Source organism: Ranitomeya variabilis, chromosome 8 (assembly GCF_051348905.1).
Source record: "Ranitomeya variabilis isolate aRanVar5 chromosome 8, aRanVar5.hap1, whole genome shotgun sequence".
Taxonomy (NCBI): domain Eukaryota; kingdom Metazoa; phylum Chordata; class Amphibia; order Anura; family Dendrobatidae; genus Ranitomeya; species Ranitomeya variabilis.
In genome coordinates this window covers 24094934-24122357 of record NC_135239.1, presented here as the reverse complement: position 1 = coordinate 24122357, position 27424 = coordinate 24094934, and the positions used below count along the sequence as shown (strand labels likewise).

At 43.4% G+C, this 27424-nt stretch overlaps 1 protein-coding gene across 1 annotated transcript; it reads right to left on the bottom strand.

Annotated features, from left to right (window-relative positions):
* Positions 1 to 11: 11 nt before the first annotated feature.
* On the bottom strand, positions 12 to 27424 carry LOC143788244 (uncharacterized). Its single transcript, XM_077277760.1, has 11 exons — positions 27408 to 27424; positions 26369 to 26532; positions 22499 to 22503; positions 19853 to 20668; positions 18860 to 18918; positions 14264 to 14427; positions 7429 to 8113; positions 4475 to 7347; positions 3927 to 4015; positions 961 to 1036; positions 12 to 728 (listed from the first exon to the last, which is right to left on the bottom strand). Exons 1-10 carry the CDS (start codon positions 27422 to 27424, stop codon positions 980 to 982), a joined length of 4929 nt encoding a protein of 1642 aa, XP_077133875.1. The 3' UTR covers positions 12 to 728; positions 961 to 979.

The window sequence follows — 27424 nt, the reverse complement described above, 5'->3', positions numbered from 1 at the left end:
ATAAGGCCACAGATTATACATCAAAATGATCAAAATTATTACATATATTTATATATACAAATATCAAGTTGCTCTCAATAAAACCTTTAAAAAAGAGAAATCATTCAATAAATAGACATATAAGATAAATAAATTAAGCGCTCATGTGTGTGCTTGGTGTTATTCATCATGTGCAGCAGACAGGCATGATACTGTATGTAGAAATTAACCATTGTCCTGTTTGTCATATGATGCCATGTGTGCGATATCTGACCATCCATTGATAAGGCCAAAATCATTGTAGACATTAGTGCAAATCCACATTTGTCTGACCCTCCTTTACTCCAGACATCTACCAGTGACCACAGCTATATGCATATTACATGTTTTCAAAATGTGGTCACCAATACTGGAAGTGAATCTGGGAAATGGCAGAATCGTGACGCAGGGTCATACTAGGAGATTATAGAGCAGAGGACATATGATAATGGTCTTCATTCGGCATCTTTCCAGCTGTGGAAACAGTAACTCTTAGAATGGCCCAATAGTCACAGACTGTATGGAGATGGTTTCTCTTTTCTGTTGTATTGCTAGTTTTCAGGTTTGTAGATTTATCAGGATCTCTGAATCATAAGTCATTCTTTAACTCCTGTTGCAATGTTCTTTGAGAAATATTGGACTTCTCTCTTTGCAGTTTGTCCCTTTTTTTGTGGTTTCTTGGTTGATCACTGAATCAGGCATCAACATCTCTGCACGGAAAAAAAATTACATCATTAAATATGATGGATACAGGACTGATATACTCGCCATTGTCTGTAGATTTGTGCATAAGTATAATGCACATCTGTTCTGTATTTTTGAGATATAGCCACATAACATTTGTCAATGTGGATGAGGTTAGTGCAAAGTGACAATAATCCAACTGGATTCTAACACAGTCACTTAGGACATGTGGGAAGAAACCAACAGAAATGATCTTACCTTTGCAAATGTCAAAACTTTAGGTCCGGATCCCAACATTAGGCAAGGTAAAGGACACAGTAGTGAATCTGGCAGCCTGAAAATAAAAAAATGAGATGTATCACACTGGTATGGAAAAGAAAACCTGAAAAACAGCCAAGAATGATATGTGCAACTATTTTGGACCTTGTGCGCTCTGTATTTCACATTAATCAGGTAATGCCACAAGGGTCAGTCCAGCGGACGGCACAACAGACACCAACAGTGGGGATGGAAAAAGGGAGAGGAAGGCCCTAACAATAGGAAACGACGGATGGGGCACCTCCTAACACAGCCTGTGCCTATCGCTAAGCTCCACTAACACCCTATGTGGGTCCTTCCTCCCACCGCCGTCACGTGCCTGGTCCCTAGCTGTCACCTCAAGTCCCTATACACTGGCTTATGCACTGGCCAGCAAGGACAATAGCCTCGTTGCTGCAGATGGTGTAGACACAGGGGGTAGTATGATCATATAATGGAAAAAGTGCAACTATAGACCATAGCAGATAGATAGATAGATAGATAGATAGATAGATAGATAGATAGATAGATAGATAGATAGACACACACATATATATATATTTATATTTATATAACTGTAAAATTACAAATTTTATTGAATGAAATATTAAAACAAGCTAAAACCAGCTGAACCAAGATGATGGAGCACGTCACAAATTGGGAATGGTAATAGTAATAATAACTCCAAAAAAGATGTTAAGGGTAATAAAGTCAATCTGCATAACATTACATAATTATACAAAGAATGTTGAAGATCAAACACCTGATAGCTTAAAAAGCTAATATATGGTATAGATGTGGTAGGAAAACCAAAACAGATATAAATATACATAGGGGAACCGGCAGCACGCTCACACTTTGGGTAAACAAACTTTATACCTTTATTAACTTCTCTTTGCATAAGCACTTTACTTAATATCATGTTTCTGGTCAATATGCATGTCGTGTCTACTTGACTGATTAGTGTCATTCATCTACCTCATAGCATTTGCACTTTATTCTTTCAATTGTGGTCTAGTAACTCCATATACTCTGTGCCTTGCACCTTTACAATATATGTATATCTGCTTTGGTGTTTCTACCACATCTATACTATATATTAGCTTTTTATGCTATCAGGTGCTTGATCTTTAACATTCTTTGTATAATTATGTTGTTCTGTTATGCAAATTGAGTTTATTACCCTTAACATCCTTTTTGAAGTTATTATTACTATTATCATTCCCAATTCGGTTCAGCTGTTTTTTTTTATCTTGTATTAATATTTCATTCAATATATATATATATATATATATATATATATATATATATATATATATATATATATATATACAGTATATATATATTTTTCTGCTATGATCTATATTTGCACCTTTTTCATTATGTGATCATACCTCGCGCATGACCCCGAGTCCCGCACTCTTTAAACCTTACGGCTAGTTAGTATTTTGATAAACACGGGGGGTAGTGACAAGCACAAGACAGGGAACAAGAAAACTTAGCTTTCAAGCATCTTCTGTAAGCTCCACACAACAGAGGATATGGAACTAGGACCTCAATCAGCTGATCCCCGCTGGCATCAGAGAGCTCCCAACTCCTTGGCTGGTCTCCATAGAAAAACTCTATCTCCAACAGTCAGATGATGCATCAGGTGACTATTTAAAGGATGGTGGGAGTGGTCACCACCCACATCAGCTGACCAGCAAACACGGCAGCTGCCAGCAAGGTAACTGACATTAACCCTTGCTGGCCCAAAAGGAAAAACCTTGTTCAAATTAAAGCAGAACCAGAGCTGTCACGACTTCCACAGAATGAGTTGTGGCAGGTAATACCAGTATAAAATGAAGAGGACAGTACTAATCATAACTAGTGATGAGCGAGTGTACTCCTTGCACGCTCGGGTGACCTCCGAGTATTTGTGACTGCTGGGAGATTTAGTTTTCATCCCGGCAGCTGAATGATTTACAGCTACTAGCCAGGCTGAGTACATGTGGGGGCTACCTGGTTGCTTGGGAATCCCCACATGTACTCAAGCAGGCTAGTAGCTGTAAATCATTCAGCTGCTGTGATGAAAACTAAATCTTCGAGCAGTCATAAATACTCGGAGGTCACCCGAGTGTGCTCGGGAAAACCCGAGCAACGAGTACACTCGCTCATCACTAATCATAACTTCTATGTCTTTAGGACCATTGCTCATTGTCAACATTCAGAAGCTTCTCTCCTGATTTAGTCCTGCTCACACAGCTGATGGGCTTCTACAATGTGGATGAATGTGCGGCACTCAGGATTTGGTGCTCAAGTAAGGGGTCCACTCTGAACCAATAATTATTATAGAAATACTCGGCACTCAAAAAATCAGGAAAATATGATTTTATTTATAAGGCAATCCCCAAAATAGTAGTAATGTTTCGACCCTACAACATGGGCCTTTTTCGAACTCAGGTTGCAGAGAAAAGTGCAAGTTCCATATAGTATTCGTGCTATGTGTTGCGAAAAAATCGCGTGGTGCTATGTGAATAATTTTCCTGACTTTTTGAGTGTCAAGCTTCTACAATGTATCAGTCTAGGTAAAAGCTATCAGTCTGGTCTAGGACAGGGAAAGGATTTATACTGCTGCTTCACTTACAGTAGCTTAGAGAATTGTTTAGACTGGATACATTGTATCAGTTTTATCAGGCGTATGAAATACTAGAAATACTTTCCCTAGACATGAAATACATTTTAAGGAACAATCTTGCCATAATAACTTTTTTTTTTAATTCAGCAGATCTGAGCTTTCTTAAAATGGAGAGGGCTCTGAGAGGCTCTCCAGTTTAGGAAATATGGACAAGGGAATGAGTATGGTATAAAATGTTCTCCAAACTACGGTAAGCAGGGGATAATTGTCATTATATTGATAGGAGTCCCAGTAATATTTATCTACATACCACAATAAAGCATACAGGTACAATAACGATAACGACAATGACCAGAACAATGAGGGCAATTCCAAAGGCAGGGATAGAGGCAGTAATTCCTGTAGAAAAAACAAAATGGAACAAAATTATATACATAATATACACCCCCTGAAGCTTTAATGCGAAACGGTGTAGGGGTTGGGGAGGTGCGACTGTACTAAGTCTATTCTTGGATTCCATTGTCCTTTTACTCAGGTGATGTTCCTACCTTTAGGAGTTATCTTTAAATGTTTGCCTGCTACTAGTACTTATGCTATGTGTAATTTAACCATTGGCAGGTTTACAAATATTTAGCATTTGTGCTTCCTTTCATTATTCACACTGCCTATTGTTAAACACTTTACCATTTCCATGTTTAATTGTATCTTTTACCTAAGCTAGAATCACTTTTTTTTGTTGACGGTCAAAACAACCTAGCTGTAAGCATATGGGAATTTAATAAAATTTTGTTAAGCCAAAATACCAAAGATCAATTCAAAATTAGCAGTGCTATGTATCTGTGTTACTGGTCTCTTTACCTTGTGACTGATTTGATTCAGTTGGAGCTAAACTTTGCATTGTTGCAGTTCCCAGAGTTGGTGTTGCAGGTCCTGGGGTTGTTGTTGTTGCAGGCACCGGGGTTGTTGATGCCGGTTCTGGGGTTGTTGATGCGGGCCCTGGAGTAGGTGATGCCTCTCGTGGGGTTGTTGATGCGGGCCCTGGGGTTGTTGATGTGGGTCTTGGGGTTGTTGTTGCGGGCCCTGGGGTTGTTGATGCGAGCACTGGGGTTGTTGATGCGGCCCCTGGGGTAGTTGATTTGGATCCTGGGGTTGTTGATGCAGGCCCTGGAGTTGTTGTGGGCCCTGGGGTTGTTGATGCGGGCACTGGGGTTGTTGATGCGGGCACTGGGGTTGTTGATGTGGGCTCTGGGGTTGTTGATGTGGGCCCTGGGGTTGTTGATGTGGGCCCTGGGGTTGTTGATTTGGATCCTGGGGTTGTTGATGTGGGTCCTGGGGTTGTTGATGCGGGCCCTGGGGTTGTTGTTGTGGGCCCTGGGGTTGTTGTTGTGGACCCTGGGGTTGTTGTTGTGGGCCCTGGGGTTGTTGAGGGCCCTGGGGTTGTTGAGGGCCCTGAGGTTGTTGATGCGGGCCTTGGGGTAGTTGACTTGGATCCTGGGGTTGTTGATGTGGGTCCTGGGGTTGTTGATGTGGGTCCTGGGGTTGTTGATGCGGGTCCTGGGGTTGTTGATGCAGGCCCTGGAGTTCTTGCGGGCACTGGGGTTGTTGAGGGCCCTGGGGTTGTTGATGCGGGCACTGGGGTTGTTGATGCGGGCCCTGGGGTTGTTGATTTGGATCCTGCGGTTGTTGATGCGGGCCCTGGGGTTGTTGATGCGGGCCCTGGGGTTGTTGATGCGGGCCCTGGGGTTGTTGATGCGGGCCCTGGGGTTGTTGATGCGGGCCCTGGGGTTGTTGATGCGGGCCCTGGGGTTGTTGATGTGGGCCCTGGGGTTGTTGAGGGCCCTGGGGTTGTTGATGCGGGCACTGGGGTTGTTGGTTTGGATCCTGGGGTTGTTGATGCGGGTCCTGGGGTTGTTGATGTGGGCCCTGGGGTGGTTGTTGCAGGTCTTGGGGTTGTTGATGCGAGTCGTGGTGTTGTTGTTGCGGGTCCTCGGGTTGTTGTTGCAGGCCCTGGGGTTGTTGTTGCAGTTGGTGTGGTAGTTGGAGGCCCTGTTCTGGTGGGAGGCTGTGTGTTAGTTGGAGGCTGTATGGTAGTGGGAGGCTCTGTGGTAGATGGAGGCTGTGTAGTAGTTGGAGGCTCTGTGGTAGTAGGAGGCTGTGTGGTAGTTGGAGGCTGTGTGGTAGTTGGAGGCTCTGTGGTAGTCGGAGGCTCTGTGGTAGTCGGAGGGTTTGTGGTAGTTGGAGGCACAGTGGTAGTTGGAGGCTTAGTGGTAGAAGGAGGCTGTGTGGTAGTTGGAGGCTCAGTGGTAGTTGGAGGCTGTGTGGTAGTTGGAGGCTCTGTGGTAGTTGGAGGCCCTGTTCTGGTGGGAGGCTGTGTGTTAGTTGGAGGCTGTATGGTAGTGGGAGGCTCTGTGGTAGATGGAGGCTGTGTAGTAGTTGGAGGCTCTGTGGTAGTAGGAGGCTGTGTGGTAGTTGGAGGCTGTGTGGTAGTTGGAGGCTCTGTGGTAGTCGGAGGCTCTGTGGTAGTCGGAGGGTTTGTGGTAGTTGGAGGCACAGTGGTAGTTGGAGGCTTAGTGGTAGAAGGAGGCTGTGTGGTAGTTGGAGGCTCAGTGGTAGTTGGAGGCTGTGTGGTAGTTGGAGGCTCTGTAGTAGTTGGAGGCTCTGTGGTAGTTGGAGGCTCAGTGGTAGTTGGAGGCTCTGTGGTAGTTGGAGGCTCAGTTGGAGGCTCAGTGGTAGTTGGAAGCTCTGTGGTAGTTGGAGGCTGTGTGGTAGTTTGAGGCTGTGTGGTAGTTGGAGGCTCTGTGGTAGTCGGAGGCTCTGTGGTAGTTGGAGGCTGTGTGGTAGTCGGAGGCTCTGTGGTAGTCGGAGGCTCTGTGGTAGTCGGAGGCTCTGTGGTAGTAGTTGGAGGCTTAGTGGTAGAAGGAGGCTGTGTGGTAGTTGGAGGCTCAGTGGTAGTAGGAGGCTCAGTTGTAGTTGGCGGCTCAGTGGTAGTAGGAGGCTCAGTGGTAGTAGGAAGCTCTGTGGTAGTTGGAGGCGCAGTGGTAGTAGGAGGCGGTGTGGTAGTTGGAGGCTCAGTGGTTGTAGGAGGCTCTGTAGTAGTCGGAGGCTTAGTTGTAGTTGGAGGCTCAGTGGTAGTAGGAAGCTCTGTGGTAGTTGGAGGCTCAGTTGTAGTTGGAGGCTCAGTGGTGGTAGTAGGAGGCTCTGTGGTAGTAGGAGGCTCTGTGGTAGTAGGAGGCTCTGTGGTAGTTGGAGGCTCTGTGGTAGTTGGAGACTCAGTGGTAGTAGGAGGCTCAGTGGTAGTAGGAAGCTCTGTGGTAGTTGGAGGCTCAGTGGTAGTAGGAGGCGGTGTGGTAGTTGGAGGCTCAGTGGTTGTAGGAGGCTCTGTAGTAGTCGGAGGCTCAGTTGTAGTTGGAGGCTCAGTGGTAGTAGGAAGCTCTGTGGTAGTTGGAGGCTCAGTTGTAGTTGGAGGCTCAGTGGTGGTAGTAGAAGGCTCAGTGGTAGTAGGAGGCTCTGTGGTAGTTGGAGGCTCTGTGGTAGTTGGAGACTCAGTGGTAGTAGGAGGCTCAGTGGTAGTAGGAGGCTGTGTGGTAGTTGGAGGCTCAGTGGTAGTAGGAGGCTGTGTGGTAGTTGGAGGCTCTGTGGTAGTTGGAGGCTCTGTGGTAGTTGGAGGCTCTGTGGTAGTAGGAGGCGGTGTGGTAGTTGGAGGCTCAGTGGTAGTAGGAGGCTCAGTGGTAGTAGGAGGCTCAGTGGTAGTAGGAGGCTGTGTGGTAGTTGGAGGCTGTGTGGTAGTTGGAGGCTGTGTGGTAGTTGGAGGCTCTGTGGTAGTAGGAGGCGGTGTGGTAGTTGGAGGCTCAGGGGTAGTAGGAGGCTCAGTGGTAGTAGGAGGCTCAGTGGTAGTTGGAGGCTCAGTGGTAGTAGGAGGCTGTGTGGTAGTGGGAGGCTCAGGGGTAGTAGGAGGCTCAGTGGTAGTAGGAGGCTGTGTGGTGGTGGTGGGAGGCTGTGTGGTAGTTGGAGGCTCTGTGGTAATAGGAGGCTGTGTGGTGGTGGGAGGCCGTGTAGTAGTGGGAGGCTGTGTGGTAGTGGGAGGCTGAGTGGTAGTGGGAGGCTGTTTGATAGTTGGAGGCTGTTTGGTAGTGGGAAGCTGTGTTGTATTGGGAGGCTCAGTGGTATTGGGAGGCTGTGTGGTAGTGGGAGGCCGTGTGGTAGTGGGAGACCGTGTGGTAGTGGGAGACCATGTGGTAGTGGGAGGCTGTGTGGTAGTGGGAGGCCGTGTGGTAGTGGGAGGCCGTGTGGTAGTGGGAGGCTGTGTGGTAGTGGGAGCCTGTGTGGTAGTTGGAGGCTGTGTGGTACTTGGAGGCCGTGTGGTACTTGGAGGCCGTGTGGTAGTGGGAGGCTGTGTGGTAGTGGGAGGCTGTGTGGTAGTGGGAGGTCGTGTGGTAGTGGTTGCTGGTCCTGTGGTAGTTGGTTCTGTGCTCGGTTCCATCGTGGGCATTGTTGCTTCTGCAAAAATAGAAATATTGACATTTACAAACTGTTTTGCTCCTTTTGTTATTTGTGGATCTCACTATAAAATCTCCATGAATCTCATCCTGGATTATAGAGAGAATTATACAGATGATTCCTAGAGTTACTAACCAGTTACTGACATGGTCACCATTTGTCGGATTGCTGGAGCTATGAGAAGACTTTGTATTGTCTTAGGTTAGGCTTCTTTCACACTAGCGTCGGAACGGGGCCGTCGCGCTGCGTCGGCCCGACGTACCGACGCATACTGTGCAAGCGCCGCACAACGGGGGCAGCGGATGCTGTTTTTCCACGCATCCGCTTCCCCATTGTGAGGTGCAAGGACGTGGGGGCGGAGTTCTGGCCGCGCATGCGCGGTCGGAAATGGCGGACCGTCGGCACAAAAAAAAATTACATGTAACGGTTGCGACGTGTGTCAATACGTCGCAATGTGTCGCTAATGTTAGTCTATGGGGAAAAAACGCATCCTGCAGACGACTTTGCAGGATGCGTTTTTTCGCCAAAACGACGCATTGCGACATATGCAAAAAAACGCTAGTGTGAAAGTAGCCTTATTTTCACATTGTTTGGACAACATGTTCCTGGCTTTGTTGTGGCTTCTGAGCTAAAGCTTGAAATTCAGGAGTTGGACAGAACCATGATGAAGCCATTGACTAATGATATGGAGTCACTTTGTTCTCTGACTTTGCTGGACACTGATGTCAGATGCTGGAGAAATTCCGTCTGTCATATTGTGAATGGCTTTGTCGGGGATTCTGCCCAAACCTCAGATTTCAGGGCTTTAATGTGTGGTCCAAACGTAATGTGAATCTGGCCTTATAGATTTTGGAGTGATCCACATCACCAACCACATTAATAATCACATTGTAATTTTCTTTATTCATGTGAACATTGAGTGGATTTGGATTCAGCTCGTTTTGTTTTAAAGATTAGAACAGGAATTCCTGTCATAAGATCAGTGATGTGCAGGAGCCTCAGGCCCTGTTCACATTGAGTTTCCTGCACTGCATTTGGTGGTTCCATCTGAATCCTCCTAAAATAGGATTTAGACTGACACTCAACATAACCATAGACTGCATTGACACAAACAGAAATTAATTCCTTTAGTTTTTAATGGGTAGAGATTTCGTTTTTGTGCCCAACTGAAATTATGGGACTTTTAGAAATTGTACTCTGTTTGTGTTATTGTAGTCTGACACCCCATAGGGAGTCCCGTTATTAGGGGTATTCATGTGCATGGGTCCTCAAATTTAAAGGGAACCTGTCACCAGAAATAACGCTGTTAACCTGCAGATATGCTGTTAATCTGCCGATTAACAGCATTAGGCCGGGGTCACACATGCGAGAAATACGGCCGAGTCTCGCATGTTAATACCCGGCACTGCCACCATCACTCAGGAGTGGAGCCTAAGGCCGCATAGCAATACATGGAGCCGCACGCTCCGCTCCTGAGTGACGGCAGCAATGCCGGGTATAAACATGCGAGACTCGGCCGTATTTCTCGCATGTGTGATCCCGGCCTTAGGCTGCCGACACACTAGCAGTATTTGGTCAGTATTTTACATCAGTATTTGTAAGCCAAATCCAGGAGTGGAACAATTAGAGGAAAAGTATACTAGAAACATATGCACCACTTCTGCATTTATCACCAACTCCTGGTTTTGGCTTACAAATACTGATGTAAAATACTGACCGAATACTGCTAGTGTGACGGCAGCCTTAGGCTATGTGCACACGTATTTAGGTCCACTGCGGATTTTTCTGCAGCGGATTTGATAAATCCGCAGTGGAAAACCGCTGCGGATTTACCGCGGTTTTTCTGCGGTTTTCACTGCGGTTTTACAACTGCGGTTTTCCATAAGGGCAGTTGTAAAACTGCTGTGGAAAACGCAGAAAGAAGTGACATGCTGCGGAATGTAAACCGATGCGTTTCCACGCTTTTTTTTCCGCAGCATGTGCACAGCGTTTTTGGTTTCCCATAGGTTTACATTGAACTGTAAACTCATGGGAAACTGCTGCGGATCCGCAGCTGCGGAAACGCTGCAGATCCGCAGCAAAATCCGCATCGTGTGCATATAGCCTAATGGTACTGCCCGGCGCCTGCACGCAGCTGAATGCAGCAGGGAGAAAATGATCTCTATTCTCCACGCCAGCATTTGGTATTCAATGTAACATAAGAGAAATAGGGTGCACCTCCATAGTATGCATGTCAATGTATGTACCAGGGTGCCACACCGTGACTGAAAATACAACATGAACAGAAAGCAAGAAAGACCAGACACATGATGGATGTGCACACCTGTTTCAATACTCAGACCAAGAAAACAATGATAAAATATATAGCTTTAGTCGAACACTAGAACACACAAATCCACAAACAAAAACAATTAAAAACATGTAAATATCATGGCAGTCTACCCGTGGCCCTCAAAGTTAAAGGGTGACTATCAGATTGTATAACCGTGTGTTAAACCAACAGTAGACAAATAACAGTTAGTAGTAAGCTATGACGGGATCACAAAACAATGCTTTATCATCATACCGCCGAACAAAAAGTGCAATAAAATGCAATCAAAAAGACGATGTAAATAAAGCTGGTACCACTGAAAACATCATCTTATCCCGCAAAAAAACAAGCAATGATACAGCTCCATCAGCAGAAAAATATAAAAGTTATAGCTCTCAGAATAAAGCGATGCAAAAATTATTTTTTTTTTCTATAAAATATTTTTCATTGTGTAAAAGCGCCAAAACAAAAAAATATATAAATGAGGTATCGCTGTAATTGCAATGACCCCAAAAAATAAAGCGGTCTTAGGCTATGTGCACACGATGCGGATTTTGCTGCGGATCTGCAGCGTTTCCGCAGCTGCGGATCCGCAGCAGTTTCCCATAAGTTTACAGTACAATGTAAACCTATGGGAAACCAAAAACGCTGTGCACATGCTGCGGAAAAAAACGTGCGGAAACGCAGCGGTTTACATTCCGCAGCATGTCACTTCTTTTCTGCGTTTTTACAACTGCCCTTATGAAAAACCGCAGTTGTAAAACCGCAGTGAAAACCGCAGAAAAACCACAGTAAATCCGAGGAAAATCCACGATAAATCCGCTGCGGTTTTCCACTGCGGATTTATCAAATCCGCTGCAGAAAAATCCGAAGTGGACCTAAATACTTGTGCACATAACCTTACTAATTTTACCACACGTGGAATGGTGAAAAAAAAAAAAGAAGCAATTCCTGAACTGCTGGTTTTTCTTCATTGTCTCCCAAAAATCAGAATAGAAAGCGATTAAAAAATGTCATGTGCTCAAAAATGGTACCAATAAAAAAGTCGGTTCGTCCCGCAAAAAAACAAGCCCTCACATGACTATTTTGGCCAAAATATGAAAAAATTATAGCTCTCAAAATATGTTGACGCCAAAACTAGTTTTCGCAATAAAAAGCGTCTTTTAATGTGTGACAGCAGCCGAACACAAAAACCCAATATAAATCTGGTATCGCTGTAATTGCACCGACCTGAAGAATAAAGTCATCTAATCTCTTATACCGCACAAGGAACTGCATAAAAAATAAATAAAACCAATTCTTTACATGCTGTTGATTTTTTCATTCTGCCTCCTACCTCAGGACTTTAATCTATATCATCTCACTCAGAGATTTAGATGGAAACCCCAAAGTAAGTGGTCAGCGTAGAGCACCAGATAACTGTGATCCCAAACGTTATGTCACTACATCTGTAGATAAATTCCCAAAGGGATATCATTTCCAAAATGTGGTCACTTCAGGGGATTCTGCTTTTCTAGTACATAGGGGCTCTTTATATGGAATTTAACTATTCTAGGAAAAATCTGCGCTCCAAAAGGCAAATAGTGCTCTGTTCCTCCCGAGTCACTCCGTATCGCAAAGTAGTACTGTACAGCCACATATGGGGCATTTCAACATTTAGCAGAAATTGTGGGATACATTTTGGTGCCATTTTTACTCATTTCCTAGTGTGAATATATAAAACTTGGAACTCACACACAATCTTGGTGATAAAAATGAAAATTGTTTTTTCTTAACTGCCCAATGGTATAAAAGTCTGTGAGACACCTGTGGTGTCAATATAATCACTGCACCTAGATGAATACATTGAGAGGTTTAATTGGTAAAATGGGGTCACTTATGGGGTTCTGCTGTTCTGGCACCTCAGGGGCTCTGCCAATGTAACATGGCACCCTCAAACAAGTGCAGCAAAATCTGCACTGTAATATGACGCTACTTCTTTTCTGAGCTTTGCACTGTGCCTCAAAAGTAGTTTTCAACCACATATAGGGTATCGGTAATCTGGGAAAAATTGCACAACAAACTTTTGGGTCCGTTTTCTCCTTTTGCCCCTATGAAAATGCAAAATATGGAGCTAAAAAAGATTTTTGCCAGAAAAATGTGATTTTTTTTTTAAATTTCTACGGCTTAGGCCAGTCTCACACGTCCAGATAATTCCGGTACCGGAAAAATCGGTACCGGAGTTATCCGTGTCCGTGTGCTCACGTGGCACATCAGTGTGGCACACGTGTGGCAGCCGTGTGCCGCACCGTGTGCCGACTGGGTACCACACGGACCGTGCAGGAGACAGCGCTACAGTAAGCGCTGTCCCCTGCTTTGGGTGCTGAAGCCGCCATTCATTTCTTCTCTCCAGCAGCGTTCGCTGGAGAGAAGGAATGAAAAATAATAGTTTTTTTATTTTTTTTCCGGTTAAAATAAAGTACCCTGTAACCAACCCCCTCCCACCCCCTGTGCGCCCGCCCGCTGGAAATAAAATACTCATCCAGCTCCCTCGATGCGTCCTCTCAGCGCCGCAGCTTGTCCTGTATGAGCGGTCACATGGTGCCGCTCATTACAGTGATGAATATGCGGCTCCACCCCTATGGGAGGTAAACTTTTAGCCCTTATAACTTCCTAACAAAAAAATTGTGCTGATGTAATGTACACATGTGGGGAATGTTATTTAATAACTATTTTGTGAGATATGACTCTTTGATTTAAGGGCATAAAAATGAAAATTGTGAAATTTTCTAAATTTCCGTTTTTTTTTTCACAAATAAACGTAAGTCATATCAAATAAATTTTACAACTAACATGAAGTACAACATGTCAATCTCAGAATCACCGGGATCCATTGAAAAGTTATGACCTCATAAAGTGGCAGTGGTCAGAACTGTAAAAATTGGCCTGGTCAGGAAGGTGAAAACAGGCTTCGGGGTGAATGGGTTAAATAAAGCTGCTTTGTTTTTGATGCTACTTGGTTTTATGCTTTGAGAAAACTTTATTGCTATACTTAGGTGCAGATAACATGAGCTGTTGATGAGTTTCCGTCGCAGAAACACACTAAATACACATGTGCATTTTTCTGCTGCAGATTTTCTGCATCTAATGTAAGTCTATGGGAAAAATCCGCACAGAAAACTCAGCGTACCCGCAAGGGAAATTGATATTCTGCAGATTTGAAAAATACACCACAGGGAAGTTTATGCTGCATTAAAAAGAAGAACAGTGGGCAAGAGATTTCTATAAATCATATCCACTTTGCTTGAACTGTAAAATGCCGCATTTGTTACTTAGCAAAAACATGCAGCTTGAAAATGCACCAAAAGCTCATTGTGGGAACGTAGCTTTTTGGCTGAGTTTTTGCAGCAGTAACTCTCCAAAAGCTACAAGGAATTAAAAAACCTAGCGTTATGATTGGAGATTGAGGCCGGAGACACACGATCGTATCACATCCGATGTGAGAGCATCGGATACAATATACTAATAACACTCGGCTCCAACTCTGCTGCGAGCGGGAGCCGAGTGTCAGTGCTGTGTGCTCCGATCCTCTGGCATGACAGGATCAGAGCATGGCTGCGGTAGAGACGGAGGAAATGGCATGGCAGCATAGGAGAGGGAGAAATTGATTTCTCCATCTACTCCGTAGCTGTGATAGTATTCCCTCTTGCGAGAGGATCGGAGCACAAAGCACTGACACTCAGCTCCCACTCACAGAACCAGGTCTATATTTATTGGGGGTCTGGTGTGGGGTCTGTTTTTGCTTTTGGAGTTCAGCTGTGACTGTGACATGGTTCTGAATAATCCCAGTGTAGACTTACCTCTAGACCGAATACTCTGACGATCAATCAGTAAATCACCAATGGTGTTCGGTGGGGTCGTCTTTGCCAGTTCTGCAGCGACTTTATCCACCATTTCTCTGTGGGTCGGGGTTACTGTGGCATTTTGAAATTCTACATCCATGGAGGAAACTAAGGAACCTCTCCTGCAGAAAGGATGTGGAAGAGTCAGGTTAGAAATGTGGAGCATCCAGTGTATTGTACATGACAGCAGAATGGAGGATGTAGGTGACGATTAGTCTATGAGAAAGTCTCTCCTACACCAAAACCTACATATTCTACATTTCAGATTTGAACCTGCACATTTATGTCACTTATTTAGGACTAAAATAGTTTCTTTGTATCCCTCCTCCACCAGTCGTCCTCACACCCATCAACCTTCCATGAACTAGACATTTTCCTGTGACTATTCCTATTGCAGAGCTGCAGTCTGTTTTACCTGAGGACAAGAAGTTGCAGCCATATTTGTCCTTTTTGGTGGCTATTGATGGTAATTCTGACACCTGCTCACTGATATACAAGTGTATATTAAGTCTTACAGTTCTCTTTATGGTATGACTGTATGATTCAGAGGGAGTTACAGGAAAAGCCAAGGAAAAGTGTCCAGTGGTTTATTTAATGGTCTTCAGTTATATGAAGCCGCTGCACACGCTCAACCACCGCACATTATAAACCAGCGGCTCTCCTGACCCGAACATGACAGCTTGTATTTCTATGCCGGTCTCACACTAGAATCAGGAGAGCGCCTTCCAGGCCGGGCATTGCTGTGCGATCATCTCTGTGTTATACGGCCGTCTGACTGCGCCCAAACCAGGAGTGGAACAATCAGAGGAAAAGTACAATAGAAACTCGTCACCATGTCTGCATTTTACATCCACTCCTGATTTTTCGCTTACAAATGTTGATGTAATATACTGACCACATACTGAACGTGTGAACGTGGCCTTAGACTACATTCCCACAATGAGCTTTTTCTTTTTTAAATTCGTTTATTAACTGTAGGATAAACCATACAACATACACATTTGCATTCGTCATGGTCAAGTACAACATAAAGTACAGATAATGATATGCATTATTAAATTTCTAATAAAATGCGTGCCTTATTCTTAACCAAAATATTATTTCTATTAGATATGCAACGTTTCAAAGATAGCAAATTGTGTATATCGAATTACCAATATCATTAAATTATATAGATAGAAACATGGAACCATAAATCTTAAATTATAACAACAACGATTACAACTATTAGTTCGCCGCTTAACCCCTTCCCGCCGCGGCCCTTTTTCATTTTTGCGGTTTCAGTTTTTGCTCTCCTCCTTCCCAGAGCCATAACTTTTTTTATTTTTCGGTCAATATGGTCATGTGAGGGCTTATTTTTTGCGGGACGAGTTGTACTTTTGAACGACATCATTGGTTTTAGCATGTCTTGTACTAGAAAACGGGAAAAAAAATTCCAAGTTTGGTGAAATTGCAAAAAAAGTGCAATCTCACACTTGTTTTTTGTTTGGCTTTTTTTTTCTAGCTTCTCTAAATGCTAAAACTAACCTGATATTATGATTCTCCAGGTCATTATGAGTTCATAGACACCAAACATATCTAGGTTATTTTTTATCTAAGTGGTGAAAAAAAATTCAAAACTTTGCGGAAGAAAAGCGCCATTTTCCGATACCCGTAGCGTCTCCATTTTTCGTGATCTGGGGTCGGGTGAGGGCTTATTTTTTGCATGCCGAGCTGACGTTTTTAGTGATACTGCGTTTGTGCAGATATGTTCCTTTGATCGCCTGTTATTGCATTTTAAAATTCTGGCGTTTAGATTTTTTTCTCGCTACGCTGTTTAGCGATCAGATTAATGCTTGTTTTATTGATAGATCGGGCGATTCTGAACGCGGCAATACCATATATGTGAGGTTAGATTTTTTGGGGGGGGGTTATTTAGGATGGTGCGAAAGGGGGGTGATTTAAACTTTTATTTTTTTTATTTTTTTTTTTTTTCACATTTTGAAAAACATTTTTTTTAAGATGTGCCATGCTTCAATAGTATCTATTTCTATGTAGCTACATAGTGGGCCCCAAGAATGATTTTCTCTGGTGGGCCCAAGGTGCTCCAGTCCGACGCTGGCTGCGTTATATGCAATGATGGGGCTGCATTATACCCTATGAGGGGACTGCATTATACCCTACGAGGGAGGCTGCATTATACCCTACGAGGGGGGCTGCATTACACTCTATGAGGGGGCTGCATTAAACTCTGAGGGGGCTACATTATATTCTGTGGGGGCTGCATTATATTCTGTGGGGGGCTACATTACACTATATGAGGGGGCTGCATTATACCCTATGGGGGGCTACATTATATTCAATGGAGGGGCTGCATTATATCTTATGAGGGGTTGCATTATACTCTGAGAGGCTACATTATATTCTGGGGCGCTGCATTATACTATATTAGGGGACTACATTATATTCTATGAAGGGGCTACATTATATTCTATGAGGTGGCTGCATTATACTATATGAGGGGCTACATTATATTCTATGGGCAAGATGGCACCGCGAAACGGGAGTGTCATTGGTAAAAGGTGAAGCCGCAAGAAGGTATGTATAAGATCAGGGGCAGGGGACTTACATTTAAAGCGCCACTCCAGTGCTGAAATAATAAAAACGCTGGAGTGGTGCTTTTATAGTCTGCAGATATATGAAGCCGCAGCACATGATTAACCCACAGCTCATTATAAAATCTGCACTTTGTGCTGTTGATGAAGAAGAGGGGACAAAGGACCCTACATTATTCATTATGGGGGTCACTACATTTTAATATTAATCACCAGTAATCTGACTTATCCGTCTTGGATAAAAAAATGTCTTATGGGCCGATGCACGTGGCTTTTACACCTTTGTGCTAATATTAAAAATTGTTCTAAGGGTATGTGTCCACATTCAGGATTGCATCAGGATTTGGTCAGGATTTTCCATCAGTATTTGTAGCCAAAACCAGGAGTGGAACAAATAGAGGAAAAGTATAATAGAAACATATGCACCACTTCTGTATTTATCACCCACTCCTGGTTTTGGCTTACAAATACTGATGAAAAATCCTGACCAAATACTGATGCAATCCTGAACGTGGACACATACCCTAAGGGCTGTCCCACACATCCAGATAATTCTGGTACCGGAATAAATCGGTACCGGAGTTATCCGTGTCCGTGTGCCTGGGAACTCACGTAGGCCATACGTGCGGCACACGTGTGCCTCCCATATGGCGAGTGGGTACCACATTATTTTGCCAAGCGAGGGCTTGGAAATGGATTGAGAGAGCAATAAATTATTACAACAACCGCTGTGTTTATTTCATTAAAATACTTTTAAATCATGTGTGTGTGTGTTTTTTAACCCTTTCAAACAATTGGATTAATAATGGATAGGTGTCATAATTGACGCCTCTCCATTATTAATCTGGCTTAATGTCACCTTACAATAGCAAGGTGGCATTAACCCTTCATTACCCCATATCCCACCGCTACAGGGAGTGGGAAGAGAGTGGCCAAGTGCCAGAATAGGCGCATCTTCCAGATGTGCCTTTTCTGGGGTGGCTGGGGGCAGATGTTTTTAGCCAGGGGGGGGCCAATAACCATGGACCCTCTCCTGGCTATTAATATCTGCCGTCAGTCACTGGCTTTACCATTCTGGCGGAGAAAATTGCGCGGGAGCCCACGCCAATTTTTTCCGCCATTTAACCCTTTATTTTAGCAGCTACAGCGCTGAAATTTTGCACATACACACTACTAACATTAGTAGTGTGGAATATGCACAAAAAAAGGGGATATGAGATGGTTTACTATATGTAAACCATGTCTCATATCCTGTCGGGTTTGTGCAGGAGAAATGAGAAGCCGGCAATTGAATTATCGGCTTTTCACAGATATCGCGCTGAAGTAAATATAAATACAGACTATATATATATGTGTCTCAATGACATATATATATATATATATACTGTATATATGTTTTCCCTAACATTTGAGCACATAAATCCATTAGATGTCGGTTTTGCAAGCCTGCGCGAAAATCTCGCAGTACGGATGCCATACGGATTACATACGGAGGATGCCATGCGCAAAATACGCTGACACACCCTGACTACGGATCAATATTTTGGGAACATTTCTCCGTATTACGGCCGTAGTACGGACGTATAATACGTGGCGTATTGTCTTACGCCAAGTGTGACGCCGGCCTAAGAGTGACTCTTTATTTGCACTGTGTTCATTATGTAATTTGCACTTTTTTGTTTACTTGGTTGTGTCCTTGATTTTTTTTTCTTTCAGGATTATGGAGGTGGTTTTGGTCTAGATGTTTTAGCCTTAGTAATCATTTTTTACTTTTCAAAATGTCACATTTTTTGTGCAATTGTACCCCAGTACCCTACAAAATCTATCAAATAATTTTGCACAGCTGGAGACTAACGTGTGACATTTTATTCTAAAAAAAAAAAAAAAGCATAAAAAAGAAGCATCTTTGAATTTCCATTATTTTATCAAATTTTGTGAGTCCATTTTGTTAAACACTTACGTGAATACTATGTTAAATATCCTTATAACAAAGAAAATATCCTGTAAAAATACCCGCACCTGTAGAGAGATGAAAGGAGAGAAGGGTGAGAGCTCCAGTAATGACAGTGGGAATACTCTCATCATCCTGTATTGCAGACTCTAGTCTATACTCCTAGATATGACTGACGCAGCAGATAATGAACATGTAACTACAGGAAGAGGAGATGGCACAACATTTGTTGCAAATCTACTACATATGCTCATATCAGTCATAGTTTTCATTATTATAACTGTCAAGAAGGTAAAAATACAAAACATTAGTAATATCGCGGCTCCTTTTATTGAATTTATTTCACCTCCCTTCTTAGACTGGTTTTAAAAAAATATCACTATTAGGCCTGATTCAGACGTCTGTATAAACAGTCCCAGCATCATCAGTGTTTTGTATCCGATTTTATCAGTGTTTGCTCAGTGTGTCCAAGTTTTTACCATCAAGGTTCATCAGTTATGTTCACATATGAAAAAACATAGATTACAAAGCTTCTCCTATCTATAACTGTGTTAATCATAGGCAGCACATGGACAGCTCACACTGAGGACATCTAAGTGCTGTCCATAATTTTCACTGACCAAAGATTGATTGGGTAATTTTGATCTGTAACTCAATCAACAATAGACATGTCCCAGGGATTATTGTAAGGACACAAAGAGCACAAAAAACACAGATGTGTGAAAAGCTCCATAGAACTGAATGTTTTATTTTTGAAAATCACTGATGGAACATGTACGAGATTCGCGGACGACTCAATGAGTCCTTAATGCATGTGATTTACAGGAATCCATTAAATTAGATGAAAATCTCAACAGAGGACAGGTAAGATGTAAGATTATAATCTACCATACATCTGCCTGGTAGTACACGGTATAACAACGCCCTGTGAAATATATATGGACAACATCCTAACAATGTGATTATAGAAAAGAGTATGGAAATGAATTAATTGTTACTTACGTTATAACTTATTTCAGTGGATTCTCTGTTATAGTCTGCAGACGATGTGTCCCCGAGACTGTCCGTATATGTTCTGTTTATAATCCTAAATTGTAATGGACATACGTTTATAGCAGTTGTGGTTGTCTTTGGCAGAATAGTTGTTGTAGGCTTAGTACTTGTGGGAGATTGTGTGGTAGTTGGAGGCTGTGTGGTAGTGGGAGGCTGTGTGGTAGTTGGAGGCTCTGTGATAGTGGGAGGGATTGTGGTAGTGGGAGCCTGTGTGGTAGTTGGAGGCTCTGTAGTAGTGGGAGGCTTTGTGGTAGTGGGAGGCTGTGTGGTAGTGGGAGGCTGTGTGGTAGTGGGAGGCTGTGTGGTAGTGGGAGGCTGGGTGGTAGTGGGAGGCTTTGTGGTAGTGGGAGGCTGTGTGGTAGTTGGAGGTTGGGTGGTAGTGGGAGGCTGTGTGGTAGTGGGAGCCCCTGTGGTAGTTGGAGCCTGTGTGGTAGTGGGAGGCTTTGTGGTAGTGGGAGGCTGTGTGGTAGTGGGAGGCTGTGTGGTAGTGGGAGCCCCTGTGGTAGTGGGAGCCTGTGTGGTAGTGGGAGGCTCTGTGGTAGTGAAAGGCTCTTTGGTAGTTGGAGGCTGTGTGGTAGTTGGAGCCTGTGTGGTAGTTGGAGGCTGTGTGGTAGTTGGAGGCTGTGTGGTAGTTGGAGGCAGCGTGGTAGTTGGAGGCAGCGTGGTAGTTGGAGGCAGCGTGGTAGTTGGAGGCAGCGTGGCAGTGGGAGGCAGCGTGGTAGTTGGAGGCAGCGTGGCAGTGGGAGGCTGCGTGGTAGTGGGAGGCTGCGTGGTAGTGGGAGGTTGTGTGGTAGTTGGAAGCTTTGTGGTAGTTGGAGGCTGGGTGGTAGTTGGAGGCTGGGTGGTAGTTGGAGGCTCTGTGGTAGTGGGAGGCTCTGTGGTAGTGGGAGGCTCTGTTGTAGTGGGAGCCAGTGTGGTAGTTGGAGGCTGGGTGGTAGTTGGAGGCTGGGTGGTAGTGGGAGGCTGTGTGGTAGTGGGAGGCTGTGTGGTAGTGGGAGGCTGTGTGGTAGTGGTTGCTGGTCCTGTGGTAGTTGGTTCTGTGCTCGGTTCCATCGTGGGTATTGTTGCTTCTGCAAAAATAGAAATATTGACATTTACAAACTGTTTTGCTCCTTTTGTTATTTGTGGATCTCACTATAAAATCTCCATGAATCTCATCCTGGATTATAGAGAGAATTATACAGATGATTCCTAGAGTTTCTCACCAGTTACTGACATGATCACTATTTATCGGATTGCTGGAGCTATGAGAAGACTTTGTATTGTCTGTGGTTATTTTCACATTGTTTGGACAACATGTTCCTGGCTTTGTTGTGGTTTCTGACCTAAAGCTTGAAATTCAGGATTTGGACAGAACCATGATGAAGCCATTGACTAGTGATATGGAGTCATTTTGTTCTCTGACTTTGCTGGACACTGATGTCAGATGCCAGAGAAATTCCACCAGTCATATTATTGTGAATGGCTTTGTCGGGGATTCTGCCCAAACCTCATATTTCAGGGCTTCAATGTGTGGTCCAAACGTAATGTGAACCCGGCCTTATAGATCTTGGAGTGATCCAAATCACCAACCACATTAATAATCACATTGTAATTTTCTTTATTCATGTTGTCATTGAGTTGATTTTGATTCAGCTCGTTTTTTCTTAAAGATTAGACCAGGAATTGCGGTCATAAGATCAGTGATGTGCAGCAGCCTCAGGCCCTGTTCACATTGAGTTTTCTGCACTGCATTTGGGGGTTCCATCTGAATCCTCCTAAATTGGGATTTAGACTGACACTCAACATAACCAGACTGCATTGACACAAACAGAAATGAATTCCTTTAGTTTTTAATGGGTAGAGATTTTGTTTGTGTGCTCAACTGAAATTATGGGACTTTTAGAAATTGAACTCTGTTTATGTTATTGTAGTCTGACACCCCATAGGGAGTCCCGTTATTACGGGGATTCAGGTGCATGGGTCCTCGAATTTAAAGGGAACCTGTCACCAGAAATAACGCTGTTAACCTGCAGATATGCTGTTAATCTGCTGATTAACAGCGTTAGGCCGGGATCACATATGCGAGAAATACGGCAGAGTCTCGCATGTTAATACCCGGCACTGCCACCATCACTCAGGAGCGGAGCCTGAGGCTGCATAGCAATACATGGAGCCGCACGCTCCGCTCCTGAGTGACGGCAGCAATGCCGGGTATTAACATGCGAGACTCGGCCGTATTTCTCGCATGTGTGATCCCGGCCTTAGGCAGCCGTCACACTAGCAGTATTTGGTCAGTATTTTACATGAGTATTTGTAAGCCAAAACCTGGAGTGGAACAATTAGAGGAAAAGTATAATAGAAACATATGCACCACTTCTGTATTTATCGCCCACTCCTGGTTTTGGCTTACAAATACTGATGCAAAATACTGACCAAATACTGCTAGTGTGACGGCAGCCTTATGGTACTGCCCGGCGCCTGCACGCAGCTGAATGCAGCAGGGAGAAAATGATCTCTATTCTCCACGCCAGCATTTGGTATTCAATGTCACAAAAGAGGAATAGGGTGCACCTCCATAGTATGCATGTCAATGTATGTACCAGGGTGCCACACCGTGCCTGAAAATAATACAACATGAACAGAAAGCAAGAAGGACCAGACACATGATGGGTGTGCACACCTGTTTCAATACTCAGACCAAGAAAACAATGATAAAATATATAGCTTTAGTCGAACACTAGAACACACAAATCCACAAACAAAAACAATTAAAAACATGTAAATATCATGGCAGTCCACCCGTGGCCCTCAAAGTTAAAGGGTGACTATCAGATTGTATAACCGTGTGTTAAACCAACAGTAGACAAATAACAGTTAGTAGTAAGCTATGACGGGATCACAAAACAATGCTTTATCATCATACCGCCGAACAAAAAGTGCAATAAAATGCAATCAAAAAGACGATGTAAATAAAGATGGTACCACTGAAAACATCATCTTATCCCGCAAAAAACAAGCAATGATACAGCTCCATCAGCAGAAAAATATAAAAGTTATAGCTCTCAGAATAAAGCGATGCAAAAATTATTATTTTTTTCTATAAAATATTTTTCATTGTGTAAAAGCGCCAAAACAAAAAAATATATAAATGAGGTATCGCTGTAATTGCAATGATCCCAAAGAATAAAGCGGTCTTAGGCTATGTGCACACGATGCGGATTTTGCTGCGGATCTGCAGCGTTTCCGCAGCTGCGGATCCGCAGCAGTTTCCCATGAGTTTACAGTACAATGTAAACCTATGGGAAACCAAAAACGCTGTGCACATGCTGCGGAAAAAAACGCGCGGAAACGCAACCATTTACATTCCGCAGCATGTCACTTCTTTTCTGCGTTTTTACAACTGCCCTTATGAAAAACCGCAGTTGTAAAACCGCAGTGAAAACCGCAGAAAAACCACGGTAAATCCGAGGAAAATCCGCGATAAATCCGCTGCGGTTTTCCACTGCGGATTTATCAAAAGGACCTAAATACGTGTGCACATAACCTTACGAATTTTACCACACGTGGAATGGTGAAAAAAAAAAAGAAGCAATTCCTGAACTGCTGGTTTTTCTTCATTGTCTCCCAAAAATCAGAATAGAAAGCGATTAAAAAATGTCATGTGCTCAAAAATGGTACCAATAAAAAAGTCGGTTCGTCCCGCAAAAAACAAGCCCTCACATGACTATTTTGGCCAAAATATGAAAAAATTATAGCTCTCAAAATATGCTGACACCAAAACTAGTTTTCGCAATAAAAAGCGTCTTTTAATGTGTGACAGCAGCCGAACACAAAAACCCAATATAAATCTGGTATCGCTGTAATTGCACCGACCTGAAGAACAAAGTCATCTAATCTCTTATACCGCACAAGGAACTGCATAAAAAATAAATAAAACCAATTCTTTACATGCTGTTGATTTTTTCATTCTGCCTCCCACCTCAGGACTTTAATTTATATCATCTCACTCAGAGATTTAGATGGAAACCCCAAAGTAAGCGGTCAGCGTAGAGCACCAGATAACTGTGATCCCAAACGTTATGTCACTACATCTGTAGATAAATTCCCAAAGGGATATAATTTCCAAAATGTGGTCACTTCAGGGGATTCTGCTTTTCTAGTACATAGGGGCTCTTTATATGGAATTTAACTATTCTAGGAAAAATCTGCGCTCCAAAAGGCAAATAGTGCTCTGTTCCTCCCGAGTCACTCCGTATCGCAAAGTAGTACTGTACAGCCACATATGGGGCATTTCAACATTCAGCAGAAAATGTGGGATACATTTTGGTGCCATTTTTACCCATTTCCTAGTGTGAAAATATAAAACTTGGAACTCACACACAATCTTGGTGATAAAAATGAAAATTGTTTTTTCTTAACTGCCCAATGGTATAAAAGTCTGTGAGACACCTGTGGTGTCAATATAATCACTGCACCTAGATGAATACATTGAGAGGTTTAATTGGTAAAATTGGGTCACTTATGGGGTTCTGCTGTTCTGGCACCTCAGGGGCCCTACCAATGTAACATGGCACCCTCAAACAAGTGCAGCAAAATCTGCACTGTAATATGACGCTACTTCTTTTCTGAGCTTTGCACTGTGCCTCAAAAGTAGTTTTCAACCACATATAGGGTATCGGTAATCTCGGAAAAATTGCACAACAAACTTTTGGGTCCGTTTTCTCCTTTTGCCCCTATGAAAATGCAAAATATGGAGCTAAAAAAGATTTTTGCCAGAAAAATGTGTTTTTTTTAAAAAATTTCTACGGCTTAGGCCAGTCTCACACGTCCAGATAATTCCGGTACCGGAAAAATCGGTACCGGAGTTATCCGTGTCCGTGTGCTCACGTGGCACATCAGTGTGGCACACGTGTGGCAGCCGTGTGCCGCACCGTGTGCCGACTGGGTACCACACGGACCATGCAGGAGACAGCGCTACAGTAAGCGCTGTCCCCTGCTTTGGGTGCTGAAGCCGCCATTCATTTCTTCTCTCCAGCAGCGTTCGCTGGAGAGAAGGAATGAAAAATAATAGTTTTTCTATTTTTTTTTCCGGTTAAAATAAAGTACCCTGTAACCAACCCCCTCCCACCCTCTGTGCGCCCGCCCGCTGGAAATAAAATACTCACCCAGCTCCCTCGATGCGTCCTCTCAGCCCCGCAGCTTGTCCTGTATGAGCGGTCACGTGGTGCCGCTCATTACAGTGATGAATATGCGGCTCCACCCCTATGGGAGGTAAACTTTTAGCCCTTATAACTTCCTAACAAAAAAATTGTGCTGATGTAATGTACACATGTGGGGAATGTTATTTAATAACTATTTTGTGAGATATGACTCTTTGATTTAAGGGCATAAAAATGAAAATTGTGAAATTTTCTAAATTTCCGTTTTTTTTTTCACAAATAAACATAAGTCATATCAAAGAAATTTTACAACTAACATAAAGTACAATGTGTCAATCTCAGAATCACCGGGATCCATTGAAGAGTTATGACCTCATAAAGTGGCAGTGGTCAGAACTGTAAAAATTGGCCTGGTCAGGAAGGTGAAAACAGGCTTCGGGGTGAATGGGTTAAATAAAGCTGCTTTGTTTTTTATGCTACTTGGTTTTATGCTTTGAGAAAACTTTATTGCTATACTTAGATGCAGATAACATGAGCTGTTGATGAGTTTCCGTCGCAGAAACACACTAAATACACATGTGCATTTTTCTGCTGCAGATTTTCTGCATCTAATGTAAGTCTATGGGAAAAATCCGCACAGAAAACTCAGCGTACCCGCAAGGGAAATTGATATTCTGCAGATTTGAAAAATACACCACAGGGAAGTTTATGCTGCATTAAAAAGAAGAACAGTGGGCAAGAGATTTCTATAAATCATATCCACTTTGCTTGAACTGTAAAATGCCGCATTTGTTACTTAGCAAAAACATGCAGCTTGAAAATGCACCAAAAGCTCATTGTGGGAACGTAGCTTTTTGGCTGAGTTTTTGCAGCAGTAACTCTCCAAAAGCTACAAGGAATTAAAAAACCTAGCGTTATGATTGGAGATTGAGGCCGGAGACACACGATCGTATCACATCCGATGTGAGAGCATCGGATACAATATACTAATAACACTCGGCTCCAACTCTGCTGCGAGCGGGAGCCGAGTGTCAGTGCTGTGTGCTCCGATCCTCTGGCATGACAGGATCAGAGCATGGCTGCGGTAGAGACGGAGGAAATGGCATGGCAGCATAGGAGAGGGAGAAATTGATTTCTCCATCTACTCCGTAGCTGTGATAGTATTCCCTCTTGCGAGAGGATCGGAGCACAAAGCACTGACACTCAGCTCCCACTCACAGAACCAGGTCTATATTTATTGGGGGTCTGGTGTGGGGTCTGTTTTTGCTTTTGGAGTTCAGTTGTGAGTGTGACATGGTTCTGAATAACCCCAGTGTAGACTTACCTCTAGACCGAATACTCTGACGATCAATCAGTAAATCACCAATGGTGTTCGGTGGGGTCGTCCGTGCCAGTTCTGCAGCGACTTTATCCACCATTTCTCTGTGGGTCGGGGTTACTGTGGCATTTTGAAATTCTACATCCATGGAGGAAACTAAGGAACCTCTCCTGCAGAAAGGATGTGGAAGAGTCAGGTTAGAAATGTGGAGCATCCAGTGTATTGTACATGACAGCAGAATGGAGGATGTAGGTGACGATTAGTCTATGAGAAAGTCTCTCCTACACCAAAACCTACATATTCTACATTTCAGATTTGAACCTGCACATTTATGTCACTTATTTAGGACTAAAATAGTTTCTTTGTATCCCTCCTCCACCAGTCGTCCTCACACCCATCAACCTTCCATGAACTAGACATTTTCCTGTGACTATTCCTATTGCAGAGCTGCAGTCTGTTTTACCTGAGGACAAGAAGTTGCAGCCATATTTGTCCTTTTTGGTGGCTATTGATGGTAATTCTGACACCTGCTCACTGATATACAAGTGTATATTAAGTCTTACAGTTCTCTTTATGGTATGACTGTATGATTCAGAGGGAGTTACAGGAAAAGCCAAGGAAAAGTGTCCAGTGGTTTATTTAATGGTCTTCAGTTATATGAAGCCGCTGCACACGCTCAACCACCGCACATTATAAACCAGCGGCTCTCCTGACCCGAACATGACAGCTTGTATTTCTATGCCGGTCTCACACTAGAATCAGGAGAGCGCCTTCTAGGCCGGGCATTGCTGTGCGATCATCTCTGTGTTATACGGCCGTCTGACTGCGCCAAAACCAGGAGTGGAACAATCAGAGGAAAAGTATAATAGAAACTTGTCACCACATCTGCATTTTTCATCCACTCCTGATTTTTGGCTTACAAATGTTGATGTAATATACTGACCACATACTGAACGTGTGAACGTGGCCTTAGACTACATTCCCACAATGAGCTTCTTTTTTTTTAAATTCGTTTATTAACTGTAGGATAAACCATACAACATACACATTTGCATTCGTCAT

Bases quoted from the DNA above. Each gene is read 5' to 3' on its own strand.
- LOC143788244 (XM_077277760.1), bottom strand. The intron at 14,428-18,859 runs GTAAGTGTTTAA...TCCTTTCTGCAG, and splicing joins ATATTTAACATAGTATTCAC to GAGAGGTTCCTTAGTTTCCT. The intron at 8,114-14,263 runs GTAAGTCTACAC...CTATTTTTGCAG, and splicing joins TCAGAGTATTCGGTCTAGAG to AAGCAACAATGCCCACGATG.